General features: G+C 57.8%; 1 protein-coding gene across 7 annotated transcripts in view; it reads left to right on the forward strand.

Annotated features, from left to right (window-relative positions):
• The window catches only part of KCNC4 (potassium voltage-gated channel subfamily C member 4), a 39,979-nt gene that overhangs the window by 11,571 nt on the left and 7,572 nt on the right, over window positions 1-20,836 (forward strand). For 4 of the 7 annotated variants that reach the window (XM_081815622.1, XM_081815624.1, XM_081815628.1 and 1 more), the window contains exons 2-3: window positions 10-946; window positions 2,990-3,193. In XM_081815622.1, the coding sequence (XP_081671748.1) occupies window positions 10-946; window positions 2,990-3,193 (1,141 nt within the window). Of the gene's footprint in view, window positions 1-9; window positions 947-2,989; window positions 3,194-5,650; window positions 6,643-9,110; window positions 10,370-20,836 lie in introns of those variants that run through there. The other 3 variants (XM_081815627.1, XM_081815625.1, XM_081815623.1) reach the window with 3 other exon arrangements.

The following is a 20,836-nucleotide window of genomic DNA, read 5'->3' on the forward strand; positions in this document are numbered from 1 at the left end:
TGCCCGCAGGTGGTGGCCTTCGCCTCTCTCTTCTTCATCCTGGTCTCCATCACCACCTTCTGCCTGGAGACCCATGAGGCCTTCAACATTGACCGCAACGTGACAGAGATCCACCGGGTGGGGAACACCACCAGCGTGCACTTCCGGCGGGAGGTGGAGACGGAGCCCATCCTGACCTACATCGAGGGGGTGTGTGTGCTGTGGTTTACGCTGGAGTTCCTGGTGCGCATCGTGTGCTGCCCCGACACGCTGGACTTCGTCAAGAACCTGCTCAACATCATCGACTTCGTGGCCATCCTGCCCTTCTACCTGGAGGTGGGCCTGAGCGGCCTGTCCTCCAAGGCGGCCCGAGACGTGCTGGGCTTCCTGCGCGTGGTGCGCTTCGTGCGCATCCTGCGCATCTTCAAGCTCACGCGCCACTTCGTGGGGCTGCGCGTGCTGGGCCACACCCTGCGTGCCAGCACCAACGAGTTCCTGCTGCTCATCATCTTCCTGGCCCTGGGGGTGCTCATCTTTGCCACCATGATCTACTATGCTGAGCGCATTGGCGCCAGGCCCTCTGACCCGCGGGGCAATGACCACACCGACTTCAAGAACATCCCCATCGGCTTCTGGTGGGCGGTGGTCACCATGACGACCCTGGGCTATGGGGACATGTACCCCAAGACCTGGTCAGGCATGCTGGTGGGGGCGCTGTGTGCACTGGCTGGCGTGCTCACCATCGCCATGCCCGTGCCGGTCATCGTCAACAACTTCGGCATGTACTACTCCCTGGCCATGGCCAAGCAGAAGCTGCCTAAGAAAAGAAAGAAGCACGTGCCCCGGCCGCCTCAGCTTGAGTCACCCATTTACTGCAAGTCGGAGGAGACCTCGCCCCGGGACAGCACCTACAGTGATACCAGCCCCGCTGCCCCAGAAGAGGGTATGGTTGAGAGGAAACGGGCAGGTGAGATTGGGGGTTGGGAAGGAAAGCCACCTCTCCCCCAGTGGCCCAGGGAGTCCCCAGATGAAACTCAGCCCTTGGAATTTGGGGTTGTGCTTTACTACTCTGGGCTCCCCTGAGTATAAGATGTGCCTTTAAGAGTGCAAAGTATTGAGGCCCAATCTCTATCTCTTGGTGTTCCAGTAGCTTTCCGAACATCAGGGTTTGTGGAGTGTCCCACCCAATTTAGGCTGTGATGGGCAGTGCACGGGTCTGTAAATTCCAGTACCACCTTGGCCACTGTGCTGTGTGACCTGAGACCAGTCACTTACCCTCTCTGATCCTCACCTGGTAAATGGGAATGATCTCCTACTCCCAGGACGTTGATGAGACCCAAACAAATGACAGATATGAGAGGACTCTGAGAAGTAAAAACCACTTTACAAGCATCAGGCATTGTCGTTATTAGCTAGAGAGCCCGGCAGCTGTTCTTCCAAGGTGCATCAACGCATGAATCATTTCTTTCCAAACACTGGAGTCTGATGTCTCTTGGCCTAATAAATGTGATAACGTAACAGCAGTGGGAGGCTGCCTTCTGTTCAGCACAAGCCTAGATTGAGTCCTGGGCTCAGTGTTTAACACGGGAGGGGAGGGAACCAAGAGCAAACAGCCCAGACAGAATCAGGCAGGGGCAAAGGAAGTGTGGAAGAAAATGACACCTGCATCCTGGAGGGGGAGGGCCTGAGGGCCTGGATCCTGTTCTGCAAGGATGGGAAAGGCCACCCCTCGAAAGCTTGCTTCCACCTGAGTCAAGAGATGGGAAAGGAAATCAGCTTAACCCACAGCAACTTGGAGTTAGGTTGGAGAGCGGGAACCTAAGGGTTAGGTATGGGGTGGGCTCCTGAGGGAGGTCTGGGATTCCTAGTCTGGGGAGCCCTTGGATGCCAGGCCATCTGGGAGCTGGGGTGGGCCAGGAGACAAAGGTAGCAGCTTCTGGCCAAGCTCTGGGGGCAAAGTGGGACTCGTCCTCCAGGGGGTGCCTGACTCGAGACACTCACCTGGCCTGTTGGTGGGTGCCCATTGTATATGCCGGGGCTATTCACTCCCTGGGGCCACTTGGGGGCCTGGGTCTTCCAGAGACCTTGATGGAACAGCACCCTTCAGTCTCCCCGCTTCTCCCGCATCATAGTGGTACCCCCTTCCCTGATCCCTGAATGTAAATCTCCCAGCCCGTGCCCCAGGAAATTGGGGCTGTACCCTGAGGGCTGTTCAGAGCTCAGAGGGAAACCTAGTATCAGAATGGACAAGCCCCTGCACCCGCTCCTCGGAGCACACTTACCATGGCCCCATCAGCTGTGCCTCAGCCTGACTAACTGCTTGGCCATGGTCAGGGCGTCCCTGGCCAATGCCGAGGCCACTGCCTTCAGACCGAGTGGGCCCCTCTCCAGAGCCGAGGGCCCCCCTGCACTGCCGCCTGACGGAGGCCGGGGCTTGGGGCTCAGAGCCCAGAGCAGTGGGAGCTGCGTCCGAGCCTCTTCGGTACGGGGCTCTTCCCCAGACGGCTGAGCCCCGAGCAGAGGGCTCCGAGTCCTTCAGGCACTTGACAATGCCTTCGATGCCCAGTGAACAAGAGTGCCTCGGGGGGCCCAGGGAGATGGCCGTGGAAGCCACTTTTTGGTTTAACCCTGACGGTGCCAGCCCTCATCCCAGCAAGCCAGGCATTCTCTGAGGGAATGCAAACTCATCCAAGGGTCAGCCTCAGCCAGACCCAAGGAGGAAGAAGAGTCTGCCACCAGCCTCGGGCTAATCCCGTGGGGCAGCCTGCGGCGGGCAGATTTCAGGAACCCCTGCTTAGGGTATCTGCGGCTCCGTGTCCCAGGAAAGACGCCGGGCCGAGGCTGAGAGGGAAGCAGGTGCCCCCTGCCCCCTGGCCCTCGCAGGGAGATGCCAGGCCCCCTTGGGTCGGGGAAGTGACACTCTAGGTCCGGAATCTGACACCCCAGGCAAGCCCGGGAGGAAGGCCTGGGCAGCCCCTCACACAGCCTCCTTTCTGTCTGCCCCCTTTAGACTCCAAGCAGAACGGCGATGCCAACGCAGTGCTGTCAGACGAGGAGGGAGCTGGCCTCACCCAGCCCCTGGCCTCTGCCCCCACCCCTGAGGAGCGCCGGGCCCTGCGACGCTCTGGCCCCCGGGACAAAACCAAGAAGGCGGCCGCCTGCTTCCTGCTCAGCGCCGGGGACTATGCCTGTGTTGATGGCAGGGTCCGGAAAGGTATGGCTCCCCAGGCCGGGCAGGGGGAGAGCCCCCGGGGAGCTGAGTCTCCCCAGTGTCCTCCGCAAAACGTGAGGTCCCCTCCTTCCCTGAGGCCTTGGCCACCATCTCTTCTGCCTTGGATGTGTCCCCGCTTTTAAGATAGGTACCTGATCTCCCAGTCCCTGGATTAGAAAGGCCTCGGGCATCCCCCGGAGGTACACAGAGCCCAGCACCCCCCACCCCAGATACCCACAGGGAAGACAAGCACTAGAAGGTAAGGGGATACCAAGTCAGGGGCCCCTGCCTTTGCGCTCCATTTGATTACCCCTTCTCCCTCTGCTTCCTGCTGCGACCTTGAGGCCTGGCTCCCCAGGGTCAGTGCCACACTTTCCCTAGACCTCCCTGAAACACAGCTAAGGTTTCCCAAGTAAGTGATCCTGAGAGATGCCAACAACATTCAGGAGTCAGGGCCGGGAGGTGCTGCTGCTGCCGTGAGGTCTTTGGAGATCCTGGCACAGGCCCTACCTCCTCCATCCTGCACGCGGCGGCGGGGGGAGTGGGGGGGGGCGGTCCAGGAGCCCAGGAGGGGCAGACCCGTCTCTGCAGGCCTCTTGAGGCAGAGCCAGAGGGTGACCAGGAGGCGGGGATGGGGGTAGGGGTAGGTAGGGAATATGTGTCCCTCTGAAGTATGCTCTGAAGGATTTGGAGGGTTCAAGGAAGTAGCCTCTTCTCTCCGGTAAGGGAAGGCTGACATTCTGTCAGCAGGCCCCAAGCTGTGGCAGAAGCTGGGCAGCGGAGCTGGGGAGTCCTTGCCTGCAAAAAAGGGGTCAGAAATGACCGAGGAGGGTAGAGGGCCAGTAGTGGCTGAGGACAGGAGTCTCATGAGCAGGTGCTCCTGCCCAGTTCCTGATCCCTTTTTTGTCTTTTGTGCCCTGTCTCTGTGACATAACCTGCCTAAACACTTAGTTCCAGGATAAACCTTGACTCCTCCCCTGCCCCCCGCAAAAAAGCTTGTCCCTGGGTTCTCAGGCCACTTCTTAACCTGCCCTCTTTTAGCCAAATTTGCCTCCCCCCAACCCCTGCCAAACTTCTCACTATCCCCAAACCCCAGACCAAGTCTGGGTTGAGTGAGGTGGGGCAGTGGCTGCTACAGGATTAGCCTGTGATGTCTCTGTCCCCCCAAGGATGTCCCCTGGCCCGCCCATCCCATGCAGCCTGCAGGGCACCTTCCCAGCCCCTGTCCCCATGGGATCCCCAGGGCACCCTGACCCTAACCAGGCCCTGAGAGGTGTGTGTCCCGCTCTGCTGGACATATGTCCTGCTGGGTGGCAGCAGCGAGGACAGCCATCTGGCAGCTGGAAGGAGATGGCCCAGAGGCCCCAGCTACAGGGCTGCAGATGGAAGGTCCTCAGAACACTCACACCATCTCCTGTGTCCCTCTGGTCACCCCATCCTCTGCGTGCCCCAATCCTTGGGCTCTGGATGTGCTGGTCCCTCCTGCCCCCCATCACAAACATGCGGAGGCTTCTACTGTGTCATGGTTTAGCCCCAGAGACTTGCTTTGGCTGGAGCACGCTAAGTGACGGCCCAGGATGTGGGGCAGGGGGGACCCCACCTCCCATGTAGGACTTGAGCAGAGTGCCGAGCACCCCAGTTTTCACGCCGCTATTGGCAGGGGCTCAGTGGCAGCGTGGAAGAGGTGCGAGGGTGCAAGTCAGGAGGGACCGTGAGGTCCTGGGGACTGGGTCACACCCAGGGCAGGGGTTGCACGTGTGCGTGCATGGGCCGGAGAGTCTGGATCGCACACAGCGCCAGATCCCTCTGGGTGCTTGTGTGGCCCGGCTGTTTTCTTTTCAAGATGCCTCCACACTGCTTCTTGGCAACAAGCATGTAGCTCAGCCAATTAGAGTGACCTTCGAGAAGGAACAGGTGGGTTGCTGGGAAACAGGCCCTGCTAAGCAAGCGTGGCAATTAGCATCGCCAAACTCCCAGTAAGCACGCGGCAACTTTCCCCGTGCCAGACCATGCCTCCCTTCTCTGCACTCGGGCTCCGTGTAGGACCTGGAGCGGGGAGCCTGGGGCTCCTTCAGCCCTGGGCACAGACCCCATGATTAGCCTCTGGCTGCCCGAGTGTCAGAGTGTGAACTTCCTGGGAGGACGGGGACCAGTGCTAATCAGGGCTGCTTAGGATTGAGAAGGAGTCTGCTGGAGGCTATGGGGTCTTTGTGTGGCTGGTGGAAACTTACCTGGGGACAGTGACAGGGCAAAGATCAGCTGTGGGTCCCTGAGGTCTGTCCTCTGAGCCTAGGTGACCTGGAAGCCAGGGAGAGTCAGGGAGCCTTCTCCGGGTGGGCCAGACCCCTCAACCAGCAAGGGGCCGCCTGCCCCGCAGGGTCCCCCCCGAACATGGATCCCATGGAGCTGCTCAGACGAGGAGCCATGCCCCTCTGACCCATGTGCCTTTTCTTCACCAAGGCTGTGCAAAATCCCGGAGTCTAAACAACATAGCTGGAGCAGGAGGAACCAGTCTGGGGCTGTCTCCACTGGCATCGAGATACAGCTCACCCTACCCTCCAAGAAAGCTCCTGCTCTCCCACCCCTTCCGCCCTCTCACCAGCCCTCCCCCTGGGCCCCCGGCCCCTTAGCCGCGCCCTCGGCTCTCCCCACCTCTGGGCGCACACCGCGCTCACATGCCCTCCAGCCCTCATTCCTCCGGAGGCCTGAGGGAGCCGGGCAGGAGGCAGAGGAACCCAGGCCCCCGAGCCTCTCCTCCACAGCACCCAGCTCCCCAGAACGTTCAGCTCTGGAGCCTGAGAGCAAGGGGGAGATGGCTCCCAGGGCTCCTCTCGCACCTATCCCCCGCCTCCCCGTCCTGAGCCGGAGCTGCCGGCTCACCCAGGACCTGTGCCTCTGGGCCTTGCCTCCCCTCAGGGTCCCACCTTCATCATGGCAAATGCATTTCCAGTCCTCATGGCCTTTAGTCAGTAACCAGCCTGCGACTGAGTATCTCTGTCTGTCTGTCTGTCCATCCCACACCCAGACCAGCAAAGAATAAGGCCGTCCCGTGGGGCACCCCGATCTCTGCTGGTGCGCAGGGAGCTAACTGGTCAGGGGAGCGGTGCCCCCCTGGGAGAGGAGGCCTGATGGTCTCCAGCTCTGGTCTGGCCTGCAGGTGGGGTCCCTAGGGCCCCACGATTGGCTGCCTAGGCACGGGAATGCCCTCCTCTTGGGAGTGACGTCCGGCGACAGCAGAGCCCGGCATCCCATCTGCGCCCCAGCAGCCGTATCTCTCCCGAGCTGCTCTCTCTGCTTCCACGAGTTTTTCTTCCCTCCTTCTCCTGCTGCCTCAGACTCCCAGCCCTGCCTGAGTCACCTGCCGCTCCCAGCCAGCCTCTGCGCTCTGGATTGCTGCCAGAACCGGAGACTCATCTAATTTCTATAATTAAGTGTATTCATTTACCTAACGAGCCCGGGAGCACAACAGGTTTGTGAGTCATTGAGGGAGCAGGGGCGCGCCCTGGGCAGGGGCAGCCGAGGGGAAGTGTGGGGACAGAAGCCATCCCGCCCCCTCCGGCTCCTGCGCAGGCACCCTGCCACTCCCAGGCAGGGCAGGGCTGGGCTGGGCCAGGCTGCAGGTGGCCCCTCTCCAGCAGCGAACCGGGGGAGGCTCTCCAGGCCCCCTCGGCCCCAGAAACGCGGAAGGCCTCAGCCAAGACATTTCCTGTTTTACCTGATGGGAATTAGACCTGACAGTGGAGCTGTGCGCCTGGCAATTTTTAGAGTCAGATTATGCAACTTTGGAGAGGGAATGACTAAGGTCCATATCTGCTCCTTCCAGGGTGGGCAAAGATAGGAAGGGCAAGACAGCATTCAGGGACTCAGCAGGAGGCCGGGGAGTCTGGAGGCCGCCCCGAATGGTGAACTGGGCAGAAAGGTCAGATCATTTCATGAGGGTTGGGTGTTGTGACAAGCCTGGGCCAGGAGCACCCCCCTTTCAGTGCCCTCTGTCTTCAGCCTGGGGCAGACACAGGAATGTGCCTTCCAGAGAAGTCTGTCCACAGTGGGCCCTGGGATACCCCAGCCCTGCTGTGGTCATGGGGCCTGTCTCCTGCTTGCTCTCAGAATGAAATGTTCCCCTAAGAGGTGAGAAAATAAAGGGGCATCCATGTGACCACCCTTCAAGAGGGGACAGGCCCCTTCAAGTGACAGACAGGGAAGCCCTGTGGAGCAGGATGGAGACTCTAGGTACCCTCTCACAGCTGGCCCTGGGAGCCCAGCTGCTGCTCCTTGGTGAGGACAGATTCAGTCTTGTCCCCACAGGGCTCCCTGGCACCCGGGTCCTGCCCCCGGCAGGGACGTGATGAGCTAGGTGTCCGGTTTAGCGCGGACACCACAGCTCTTCTGTGCTCGGGCTTGCCTCCCGGGCTCAGGGAGCTGAGGCGGCTATTTCTGTGGCGGCCCTCAAGTTGTCAGGAGTCCAAGTTTCCACGGCACCCACCTCCTCCTTCCCTCTCTTCCCTCCCACAGGGATGGGCATGCTCATGGCACCCCTCTGGTGGGTACAGCTGTCCCTGGGCGACATGATGCGGGAGTGCCAGGCTGGAGCCCCTCGTGCCTTGGGAGATGGGCTCCCGCCTATCCCCCCACTGGCTCTCTGGCTTCTGTAGGGGAAACACAGGACCTGGCTAACAGGACAGCTGAGGAGGCTGTCTGCCCCAGCTACCTCTCAGGACTTCTGGGCCTCCCAGGGCCCTGCCTAGGGAGGCGGCTGCCTGCACGGGCCTCAGCTTATCCAGACCTGGGGCCTCGCACCTCAGGGGGAGACTCTCTCTTCCACCTATAATCTGAGAGCACAGTTTGCTTTATGTTGCACGTGGACTTGGACCTGTACCCATTACTTTGTCTCGGAGAAACCTTTCCCCCACGGCTGGGGCCCACTCCCTCCCAGCAGAGCAGGGAAGCTGCCCAGATAGGAGCTGTTAACCTTACTTACTGTTAACAGCCATAGAGGCCATTTCTCAACCCCCAGGGCTTCTGGGAGGAGCTATGAGCTGGAACCAGAGAGGAAGACGTCTGTTCAGCATAGGCCCGGGAGTCACCCTTTCCCAGAGCCCCCTTGGAGAGGAGGGCCTCCTCTGCCCTGGCCAGCGTATCACCGTGAAATGCCTGCCCCTCACAGCAGCCTCCTTCCCTGCCCTTCCTGTGCCCCCACTGGGAAGGTGGGAGAAGGGAAGGCCCACGCCACTGACATTCCAGGCTGAGGATGGGATGCCGAGAAGGGCTCGCTGAGCGGTTGGGTTTCTCAGTAAGATGCTCTTTTCTGGCTTTGTCTCCTGAGATGGATACATGGGTCCTCCCTGACCTTCCCCTTCAGTATCTACCCTCCAGCTGTTCCAGCTCTGTTCCCACCAGATTGAGGAAGGGGGGCTGGGCACACAAGGCAGCACACTCAGGAGCCTTCTTCACTAGCCCGCCTGGGACAGTGGGATAGCCCCAGCTAGTGATGGCGGGTGGAGCTATGTGGGGGAAGGGAGCCCAGGTTGGACCACAGGCCACACCAGGAACCTCCCCCACTGCGTCCGTGCCAGGCTTCGGGGTTGTGGTCCCTTCACCCACTGCACTGGGGTTGCGAAGACCTGAGGGCTAGGGATTCCTGGAGCTCATTACCTGAGCAGGTATGGAGATAAAGCTGTAACATGACCTAGGAGTCACTTGGCCTAACTCTGGGTAGGCAGCTAGGGGCTGCAGGAGGGGCTCCCCCCATTCCCTGACCCATCCTTGCGCTTCCTGGCCTCTTTGCCCTGGGTCCCCATGCCTTCCAGCTCTGCTCCTGGCCTAGTCCTTAGCCCACAGGCTGTGGGTCCGCAGCTGGCTTCCTTCTAACGTCTCATTCTTTGTTTCTCCCTTTCTTTTGCTGAACTCCTTGCCCCCCCAGAAGGCAATGTTGAGCCGAAAGCGTGCGTCCCAGTGTCTCACACCTGTGCTCTTTAAACACAGAGACCTGCCAAGACGCCCTCTCGCCCAGCTATGCCCAGGCTGAAGTCCTCACCCTCTCTTAAGCGGCACCAACGTGAGAGAGGCAGGCAGACAGACAGAAAGCCAAAGGCTTAGGGAAACTCTGGAACCCTGGCAAGAATCTTTCGCTGGGAAAGACTCAGAGATCCTTGTTTGCACAGGACTGACGGAAAACCTCCCATGTGACCCTCCGGGCCCAGAGCCATCTGGGTCCGATGTTCTGTTCTGTTGTACACTGAAGAGATATATATGCACATATAGTGTCTATATTCATACATACTATACTCTTGTGTGTAGTGCACGTGCTATTGGTGGTCTGTCTTCTTTGTTAGGCTGTGTCTCCCCAAGCCTGGGCCCCACCCCCAGGCCCCCCCCAGGCCCCCCCCCAGCCCCGTCCCCTTTCCCCTTCACTGACTCCTTGTTTCTGCTGAACACGTATGTGGAATGTCCCAGGAAAAGAGCATCTGGGAACGGCCAGTCCCACTGGGGGATCCCAGGCTAGACTTGCCCTCTTGGGGTTGTTTCCCCTGTGGCCAGTGGTCTGTGGAAGGCCCGCTTGCCCCCCAGGGTCACTGCTCCACAAGCCCCACCCCACCCCAGATTGGGGTTCTACCTCCCACCCTCGCCCCAGTTTTGGGGGACTTCCAAGGGGCTCCTCTGCAGCTTCTCCCACTCCTTCCTCCACCTTACCTCTGTCCTGGACTGAGGGGGGAGCGTTTTGTCTTTTTTTATTTGGGGGGTTTTGTTCTGTCTCCTTTGTCCGTTTGTTTTCAAAGATGCTGCTGGGCAGACGGGCAGGGAAGGGGTCTGTCCGCCCATCCGGCTCAGGGGTCTGAGAAGGGGAAGCCTCGGGCGAGCGGAGACCAGTTGCAATACTGTACTTCCTGGCCGGTGGCCAGAGGACCGTGCAATAGCAGAGGCCAGGTGACCCCTTCGACCTTGGCCTTTGCCCCTCCCGCGGCCCTCCCTCCCCACTCCCCCACCCTGTCCCTCCCTAGTGTTGGTCAGTCCTTTTCTAAAGCTGTCCCCTCGTGTGTGTGTGTGTGTGTGTGTGTGTGTGTGTGTGTCTGAGGCATGCCTAGGCTGGGCCCTGCTGCCCTGTCTGCATGCCTTCCACTGTCATGCTGTGCTCGAGCCCCAATAAAGACATCTGGAGCATCCTGCTGCTCCTGCCACGAGTGACTGCCTCCGCCTCTCCTTTCTGGCTCTGTGTCTGTGGGGACGTCCCCGGGCTTCCACCGCAGCACCTGAGAAATGCAGCACACTCCTATCATAGCCCTGTCCCCCGCCCCAGGAATCATCGATACCTAGCCACCCCTGCATTCAGAGCTAGACACGAATGCTCAGAGAGGAGAAAGGATTGCCTGGGTTCGGGAAAGGAAAACCCAGGACCCCCCCGCTCCCAGGCAGTGTTCTGGTCTCTGCTGCTGCCCCCTTAAGCCCCACTGTGGTGCGGAAGGACAGAGGCGTTCGGAAGGAGTTCCCCTGTATTCCTGCTTGTTTCTGCGGGGGGCCTCCTCCCTGCAATTGTGCCAGTTCCATGTGGGCCGAGGCCCTGGGGATGCCCCAGTCACCGCGACGACTGGGTGGCTGATGAACTGCCAACAAGGGAGTGGTGGCACATCCAGGACCACTGAGGGACGGGGAATAACCGAATCCTGGGCCCAGCGAGGATGGGGGTCGTGGTACGTGATGGTGACACACGGCCCCTCACTGGGCTTTCCCCGCTCACTCACGTAGGGGCACATGCAGGGCTGGCTCCCAGGCGTGCGGCTTCATGCTCAGCTGTCACCATCTGGAAATCGTGGAAGAAGGGGCTCTGAGTGTTCCTTTTGCACTGGGCTCCGGAAACCATGCAGCCACGTCTGCCCAGGCATAAGCGAGAGTCCTAGGGCCTCAGTTCAAAGTCTGGATTCAAAGTTCGCCACGTGCTAGCTGGGTGACTTGGGGGCAGCTCACCGAGCCTCCATTTCCCTGCCTGGAGAACGGGGATCACAACAGCCCCGATTTCGGACACAGCGAGTGTACAGACCTGGCCCAGGGCCCTAGGTGCACATATGACACACGGTGGATGCCCAGCAAGTGTTAGTCTCTCCTCACCCCTGACGTAGCTCTCAGGCTTTTGTCCACAGACTTCTGAGCTCTCCTCTGTGTCCGTCCCACCAAGAAAGGACAAGAGCACACAGAGGGGCAGGGGATGAGGGAGGCAGAGCCGAGGGGGACAGAAGAAGTGAGGGGAAGCCTGCTCCGGAAAGCGTAAGAGAAAATCGGGCTTGGAGCTGGAGACAGCTGAGGCAAAGCAATGGCAGGCAGCCAGTTGTCAATTAAAGATAAGATCTCCTCCGGCAGTGGAGGGCAAGTAGGGGCTAAGGGGCCCCCCCGCCCCCCCAGCCCGGAGAAAGCCATTTGCAGCCAGGCTTGCCTCAGAGAAGCCTGGCCGGGCGATAATGGGACGGGATGCTCTGCTGGCTCGGTAATGATATTACGCAGCAGGGCCCACGTCCAAAATGGCTGTTTTCTCGTTTTGTTTTTTTGTAGATGAGTGTGGAACCATTTCACGGTCAGGGGCCAAGAACCAGCAAACAGCCCAGGGGTATCACGCCAGGATGGCCCTGAGGGGACCCAAGGAGATGCAGCTGGGGTCCCTGGTGACAGTCTGATGACAGACTTCTGGAGGGGAGAGGGGCGGCGCGCAGGGGCAGAGAGCTCAGTGAGAGAACAGACCACCCCTCCGCCTCGCCTCACAGAAACAGTGGACAGTGCGGTCAGGGAAGAAAGGCCGCGGCTTCCTCAAAAAGCAGGAGCCCCAACTAGGGGGCTGGTTAAGAGAACAGGACACTGGTGTCCAACACGGACGTTGGGAGTCAGACAGACTCAGCTAGAGTCCTGGCTCCATGACTTCCTAGTTGTGTGACCCGAGGCAAGTTACTTAACCCCTGTGAACCTTTGTTTCCTCATCTGTCGAATGGGAGTGAGGATAGCACCCACCTCACGGAGCTGTTGGCAGAGCTCAGTGAACACACCTCTAAAGCCCTGGGCACAGTGCCCAGCACAGAATCCTTGCCTCCAGATGTTGGGGGGCAGGGGGAGTGTTGTGGAGTGACTCACCCCAATAGCCCCTCCCCAGTTTGGTTTATGGCCTCGCCTTCCGAGTAAGTGCTATGAATTAGCCTCGTTTCAGTAAAGCCGTTCTCTTCTTGGGGAGAAGGCGGAGTGGACAGCTAACACGAGGGCTGGGCGATACATCCTATGCTCTTAAAAATGCATTCGGGGATTGGTGTTCTCATTCTCCTTGTTTCACGGAGAAAACTACAGTAGAGCCATGTGGGGTTCATTTCGCCAAGGTCACACAGCCGATGAGTGACAGAGCTGGGATTCGAACCCAAGCCGTCTGGCTCCATGAGTACAAGGCTTCGCTGCTTTTTAAACGGAATGGGCTTCTAAGTCGGAACCAAAAGGGTAGGGATTTGTGCTTTTAATGTTTTTCATTTCTTTCATCTCAGTTGATTCTGATAGCAAAGGTATTGTTTTCCCTTTTTACAGATAACCGAGGATTGAGGAAGTGAGTGATCTGGTGGTGCCTGCCCCCCACCCCGACACACACACACATAAAAGAGAACATCATTAATTAATTAGCATAACACCCAACTCAGAATTATTGGTTCCTTCCTCTGTAACCCACTGAGTTTTATTGTCTGAGGCTCAGAAGGGGCTGACTGGGATGGGGTCCAGTCTGGAGACCAGGTTACAGCAGGAGTGGCTCAACCTAGAGAAGAAACGGGATCCCCATCTAAAGTATTTGATGGGCATCCAAGGAGAAGCAGGTTTAGCTTATTTTCTGATCCCAGAGAGCAGACCTGGGACCAATAGGTGGAAATGTTAGGAGGACAGATCGGGGTCAAATACAGAAGAACCTGACTTTTTGTTTTCCTTGCTATTACAAATTTCACACATGGTATTTGAAAGCATCCCATACCAAAGCAACAGGGAAGGAAGGCCCCGTCACCCTCCCGTCGTCCTACGCTCCTCCTTGGGAGGTGACACTGTTAACATCTGGTCTTGGTCCTTCCAGGCCTTGGGAAAAAGAGGTTTCTAACAACTGCCGAATAGGAATGGCCGCCCTGTGGGCATGAGGTTCCCGTCCTGGAAATGTCTGGAGAACCACTGGGTGGTCATGTGCCAGGGTTCGTGGGCAGAATTTCTGCTGGGCGTGGAAGGTTGAATTAGAAGACCTCTCCTAGTTCTCACACATTCTGCCTGGAGGCTTGGGGGTGGCATCACGCAACCCTTAGGGGTGCAGGCAGGTCCGGAGCACAGGTCTTCCTAACAGGACCTGGATAAACTCCTCTCCCAGCATGATTTTCCTCCAAGTCCTTTACTCTGGAGGGGAACTCCTTGCTAGTCTGCCTCTTTCCAGCCAGTCATGGGTTGTATGCCAGGGCAGAGACTGGCATTCGCGGTGCGTCTGGGCCGATGACTCGGTTGATACCCTGGGCTTGGGTTGATGATGTGTAGCCAGCACCTGTCCCTACAGCCTCCCGGGGCCCTGACAGCCTTCTCACCTTGACCACCTGCCTTCCTTGCCAGGCTCCGGGCCTTTGTGGGATCAACACAACAGGCGGCCCAAGAGCTGGCCCAGTCACGTGGGGTTGTGGTCACCACACCTAAGCCCCGGACAGCGTGTGTCGCTCTAAGGGCCGCAAGGGCTGCCAGGGAGGCTGGGACCCTGCTCTCTCCTGGGGAACCTCAGCTGGGCCTGGCCATAGCATCACGGGCTGAGGAGAGGGAACCAGAAGGAGAGCTATCGTGGCTCCAGGTCAGAGGGGTCAGAGGCCTTCTGCTGTTGGTGCTGGAAGCTTCTCCTTTTCTCACAGGGCTGAGGGACCAGCCTGCACCCCTCCCCCTACCCTCACTCCCGGTCACCAACATTCCCTGCCTTTAGGGCTATTCCCTAAGAGTCCCCCCAAACTGCAGGGCTCTGCTTTTTGCTGAGTTAGAGTCCCTGCTTCCCTCCATCAACAATTCCTGGTGTGGGGAGAGGGGGTGGCCAGCGGAGGTCCCTTCCTTTCTCTCTCTATACACTCTCCCCTAGGTGATCTCGTCCAAGCCTACAGTCTGAAACACCTTCTGGGACCTGGTAACAGCCAAGTTTGTAGGTCCGGCCCAGAACTCTCCTCTCAACTCCATGCATTCATTCGACAAACACATAGTGAGCTTTTTCTCTCTTCCCGGCCCTGCTTTCCATGTTGGGTGTACATCAGTGGCCAGAGCGCACAGCCGCCTCTCCTTCCCGCTCTCCACACCCACTCACCTTGCCCGCTCGGGCCCTCCCAGGCACCTGCTCATGACCCAGCCCCCGCCCTGACGCTGGGCTCTGAGTTCACGGCCCTCCCCTCCGTGTGCTACCACCATCCACCCCGAGGCTGAGCCAGAAACCGGGGTGTCGTCATTAACCCCTCCCTCTCATACCGTAATTCACTCACTCACTCACTCACTCACTCACTCACTCACTCACTCACTCACCACACATTAGATCTTTACCAAAGGCCCTTACTGCATCCTGGGGCACTGACAGTGAACCAGGCTAGCAGGATCCCTGCCCTCAGGGAGCTTACATTCCAATGTCATGGGGGAGACAGGCCAAAAGATGAGTAGATTACAAAGCTATGTAATGATCTCTCCCATGCTCATTCCAACCCATTACAGTCCTGTCATTCCTAGCTCTGAAATACACCTCGCAAGCCCTCCACCTCTCACTCTTCCTCCCTGGCTCCCATCTGCCTTTCTACAAGCCCGTCTCCTCCCAGCAGCCAGATAGCGCTTCTTAAAATGAACACTAGGATCCCGTCACCCAGGCTTAAACCCTCCATGTAGCCCGCACCCACCCCTACAGCCTCCCGGGGCCCTGACAGCCCAGATGCAGGGATTCCCACTGCATCTGAATAAAATCCGAACTCTGTCAACGTTAACGGGGGCCCTCCCGGCCTCTGCCCTGTCACCCAGGCCTCTCTCCTCTCAGCCACTGAGCCTTTCTTACACACACCGTCTCTTCCAGCTTTAGTGGAACACTGTGCCCACCTCATCGGACTCCTTTGCCCAGCTGAGTTCTCATCCCTCTGCTCTGGCTTTAACTGTCACTTCTTGGTGGCCCTCTCCAGTGCCCCATGCTGTCTCCTACCACTGCAGCTGGCTCATTTTCTCCCAGGGGCTTAGCACGCTTTGGAACAACCTATTTGTCTCTTGCCCGCCTCCCTGTAAGTACCTGGGGCCCAGCACGGTGCAAGGGTCTCCATAAATGAATGAACAGGCAGACCTGGCCACGCCATGAGCAGCCACCGAACTACATCCTCTCCTTTTCCTCCAAGCTGTCTCCAGCTGGCTTCTGCACCTCACTTCTAGGGCATTCCTGGGAGTCCTTGGGGAGGAACGTGAAAGCTCTTCTCTTTACATTATGCATTTCCTGCCTGAGAAACTGTCAGAATAATGAGAAGGGCTGCGAGAGAGGGAGGCTGAGAGGAGAGCTCTCGGAGCTCTTCCTGCTCTTCCTTCTGGAACTTGGCTTCCACCTACCGTTTGGGAAACTTGTGCTGGCCCCCTCCCCCACTGCGAGCTACCTGAGGGAGCTGATTCACCTTGGCTCGCCTCGGGGCCCACGTCCTCCCTGGGACGTGGGAGTGAAGGAAGACCGTGATGAAGAGGGGAAAGACAAGGCTGGCAGGGACAGAGGTTAGGGTGAGGGAAAGAACACGAGTTGCCTGGCCCAGCGTGGCCATCAAGCCAGTCCCCCTCCCCCGCACGCACTCTTTCTGGAACTCTGAGCCTCCTGGTCCAGCTCAGGCCTCCGGGTGGGACGAAGGGGGTCCTCCAGGGGCATCCTGAGCCTTCAGCTCAAGAGCCCGGGGCCACTGGGGTGTGACTACCCCTGAGGGGACCTCTGTAGGGACCAGAGCCTGGGATTCCTTAACTCGGGGGCAACTCCATTCCTTATACCCCTAGAGACCCCTCACACCTCTCCCCCGTTTCTTCCCTTTAGGCCCCAGTTCCAAGGACAATTACTTCAAATTCAGTATCAGTGATCAAATGTTCAAATCCTACAAACAAGGGAAACACACAAAAACAGACTTTTCTCCATGCCCTCAGCCCTCACCCAAGAGGGGCTCAGAGAGGAGGTGTCCTGCCTGGCCGAGGCCCGGCCAGCCACCCGTTGGGAAGACCAGGGGTGAGCCCAGGAGGCCCAGGAGGCCCCGAGGAGCTGTTCCTGGACTAGCTGTTGCCATGGTGGCCCTCCCTGGGGTGGCGGCTGCCTAGTTGCTATGGAGAGAGAGCTTTGCCACCGCCACCGCTCTCAGCACGGAGAAGCTGCCCCAGGAGGCTCGCCCTTCCTAGGCCACTAGATGGCCAACCTGGGGGTCCATCTGTGCCACCCTCTCAGTGCACTAGGGGCCACAGCACCAAGGAACAGGAGTCAGAACTAGCCGCCTTCCCAATACCCCAGCTGCATCCAGCCTCATGCCTCAGGACCGCCTCCTCCCCTGAGGGACAACACTGTACTCCTGGCAGATCGGTTAGGCACCTCATTTCTCTCAGGACACCCCTAGAGGTGGCAACCAGCCCCCAGGGAGCCTGGGGGTAGGATGAAGTGGGTAGGGGGTGTGTAAGAAGGCCCCAGTGGTACCACTCTCCCTCAGGACCTCAGTGTGCTGGACTGTGACTAGCTGATTTCCCTGGACATAACCGGAAAATTGGTTTCTAGAATCCTCCATCTCTCTTCCTGGGTTTTTCTCTACCCTAACTAAATGCCACCCCCTTACTGCATCTCAAACACCCATACATTTCCAGGGCCCTTCTGTTCTCTTCACCCTCTCTTCATGGTCTAATCTACGCATCTATGAAAAGTATCTTGTGCCAGTCATCCACACTCTAGTATAAATTAGGGTCCACGCATATTTTATTTCCCAGGACACAGGATTACTAGACTCCTCTCAACTTTTGGAGTAAGAAAGAGCCTCCTTCTCTGTTGTAGGAAGTCCTGACATCAGAGAGCTCCAAGCAGGGTAGTTTTTTGTTTGTTTGTTTGTTTGTTTGATCAGAAGAGAAAGCAGGAGCTCCTTGTGTGAATCAAATTAGAGGCCAAGGTTCTACAGGGAATTCTGGCTTCGCTTTGACTAATAAAGGAAAAAAATGGAGCGCAAAAGGGAAATCAGGAGTGATATGCAGTAGGAGCTGCCTCTGTCTAGAAGACCCTTTCTCTCCTTTTTATCCCCCTTCCATAGACCAGTGTTGAGTCCTCTGCCTGGCAAATACTTATTCATTCAAGGCCTCAAGGCCCACTCAACTGTCACCTCCTCCAAGAGCCCTTCCTGGACTCTCCCTTTACACTCTCACAGTACCTTGTACACCTTCCCCCCGCCATTGTAGTACTTAGCATAGGGATAGCTTATCGCTTGTTGACTCATTTATGGGTGCTTCTCTTATTAGCGCTCTTATCTCCAGGCCCTGCTCTGTGCTCAGGAGCTCAGTGATGAATGAATGAGCAGACAGGGAATGAGCTAGCTGCTCACTGCTGACTTCCGTCATGTGCGCCTGTCATTCTAGCCCATGTCTGGTCTCAGAATTTGTCCAGAACCATTCCCTGGGATGCTGGGCCTCTCCCTCTACCACCCCATGCCAGCCAAGTCTCCCCTCCTGCCATCAGAGCCCCCAACCACAGCCCCCGACTCCCCTCCGCTTCCCAGGCTCTGACCACCTGGGCCTTTCTCTCCTGGTCTTAATGGCTTTGGACTGGTTATCACTGGAGTCTACCTGGGAAGCCTATGAGCTTATGTCCTGGGTTCCTCTCTTCTCCATCTTCCACAGGCTCAGTCTTCATGAGAGTGTTCTTTTAGGAGCCTCCTGCCCTCTCCGACTCTCTGAGTGCCAATGTGGGTAAAATCCCTGCTGCATGAGGGGGCCATAGAGAGAGAGACTGGAGACTGTTGTTCCCACAAGAGCCCAGGCCAGCCCCGTGCCATTGCTTGGCTTCAGTTTCCACATCTGTGAAATGGGAATTAAACCTTCCCTGCCCTCATCCAAGGGAATATGAAGGTTAAATGAGGAAGTGGGTAGATGGGTCTTCTGGAACCCCTAGAGCACTACCTGAGGTGAAAGGTTATCATTCCTCCGACCCTCTCTCAGGGGTTGGGATGTTCCTCCAGAAGAGAAGAGCTGATGCCTCTGGAAAAGTGCTCACACTGAGTGCATAACAGGCCACGCATTGTTCTAAGCCTTCTGTGTGGATGAATCCTCAGAAGAAACCCAGGAGGTGAGGGCCCTAAAAGGCCAAATCACTTCCATTTTACAGATAAGGAACCAAGGCACAGAGATTAGCCTGACAGAGATCTCACAGATAGATTTCCCATGCTGATTTTGACCCGAACCCATTCCGCCTGGCTCTGGGCCCCACGCCCCTGGCCACACGCAGCCACAGGATGGAGCAGGCCCCCTCGGCCCTGGCGCCACCACTCTCATGGATTAACTGCCCACACCCAGAATTCTGGCCGCCCCGGGCTTTGCTGCTCATGACCTATGTGACACTGGGTAAATGACTTAACCTCTCTGAGCGCTGGCCCCCTGCCCGCGAAGTGAAGCAGATTGTGCCGGGAGGAGGACACAGAGGTGGAATGCACGCAACAGCCCACCAGACTCAGCCACGCGGACGGTGCTCTGGGCATGTCCCCCATTTATACTTAGAGAAACAATCGGGGGAGTAGGGCTTGGCAGGCCTGACTAGAAACCCTTTCCTGAAATCCTTGCTAGGGCCATTCACTGTGGGGGTGACAGGATGAAGACAGTGTCCAGCATGACGCAGGGCCCTATGACGTGAATGCTCATGAGATGACCCTCTGGCGTAGCCATTTCCCTCTTGGTAACCCAGAAGCAGTGATACCTGTGTAGGCCTTCCCAGGGCAGTGAGATGTCAGAGAGAAGCCCTCGAGCGGCATGCCCCCTCCCCTCTCCACCAAGTCCTGTCCACACACACCTGCAAGCTGTGGGGCACAGGAGCCAAAGAGCAGGGAGGTAGGAGAAAGCACTAGAGGAGAGGCAGAGAGCAGGGATCCTGGAGGAGGAAGGGGGGGGGAGAGAGGGGGAAGAAGAGGAGGGAGGGGCAGAGAGGAAGGGTGGAAGATGGAGGAGTAGGAGAGGAAGCGTGGGGGGAGGAGTGAGAAAATTCGAGGAGGGGAGGAGGGGAGGAGGGAGAAGGAGGAGAGACCAATCCTGACTGTGGGACCTAAAATGAACTCAACAGGCTGGAAATAGAACAGCTGGGCAAACCCAAAACACTGTTTGGGTGTCTGCTGAGCAAGCACGTGAATGAACAGAACTGGGGGAGCAATTCAAGGAAGAAATAGATCATTTCATCTCAGAGGTAGGTCAGAACAGGAGGCGTTCATTCCAGCCCGCCCAGATTACTCAGGATTCTTTTTCTGAGGGTGTTTTCTTTACGTAAGCATTATTTTTAACAGGCTGCCTTGCTGGTTGGGTTAGCCTGACGCCACCCCATCCTTGGCAAGTGGAAGGTTTCAGTTACTCGGAGACCAAGACCACTCTGGATTTTTATTGTAACTGTGGCCATGTCTGGCTTCAGCGGAAGAAATCTTAATCCACTCTCCAAATGGAGGCTTAGGACTCTGAGCTGTGTCATGGGAGACCACCTTCCCTTATTAGAACAAAACCCAGTTCCAGGATGGGCCAGGACTGTCCTGGGGGACCCTGCCTCCCTCAGCACCCCCAGGGCTCCATGATGCCTTTTGGTGGCCTCACTTGTTGCCAGCACACTTCACCCTGGGAGGTGCGTTGCCCACCTGAGGCTCTGTTGCGGGGCTCTTGCCCTGGCCATCAGTGGCACTGCCTCTCCGCTCCCCACTCCCCACCCCTGCCCCACCCGCCCCCATAGCGCTCTTTCCATCTTCCTCCACCCTTCCAAACCCCTGGCTCTCTTTCCCACCTAGGCTTCTAGGGAGACTCCTGGGTCTCAAAGACCATTTGCTGACTCTCAGGGCCCATGAGCCCCCTGAAGTTGCAGCCAAAGCCATTTGTATGTCATATTCCACAAGAGGGATTCAGAGCTTTCCTCAGATGCCCCGGGGAGTAGTCTGGAAGTTAGAAGTTGGGCCAGCACAGACTATGAAAATAGCTGGAGCCAGGTGGCCCCTGGTGGCTCCTTTTAGCCTGCCTGAGGAGTCCTCCTCACTTTGGGGCTTTTGCTCCATCATGGATTTCTCTGAGTTCGACTCAGCTCTCCTTGGGACTGACTGTGGACAGGAACCCCGGGGGGCTGGAGCTCCAGCCTTGCATTTACCACTGGCTCTGCTATCTTTGGCAAGCTGCTTGCTGAGCTGCAGCATTTGTCAAGTTGGGGATAATACTGCCCACCTTAGCAGGTTCTCCCAAGGCTCGAATAAGATCCCGTGTCCCAACTGCTTAGCCCAGTACCTGACATTTCATAAAGCTTAACTTCCTTCCTTCCTCTCTGTCTCTTCTTTCCTGGATGAACACTAAGGAACCTTTCCAAACTGAGCAGGTAGACTCCACTAGAGGATCTTTGGGGAAGACCTAAGCTGGAGAGAAAGAACAAAGGCCATCCCACAGCCTTTCCAGGAGGCGCTG

This window comes from Leptonychotes weddellii, chromosome 4 (genome assembly GCF_054177405.1).
Source record: "Leptonychotes weddellii isolate Sample4059 chromosome 4, ASM5417740v2, whole genome shotgun sequence".
Taxonomy (NCBI): Eukaryota; Metazoa; Chordata; class Mammalia; order Carnivora; family Phocidae; genus Leptonychotes; species Leptonychotes weddellii.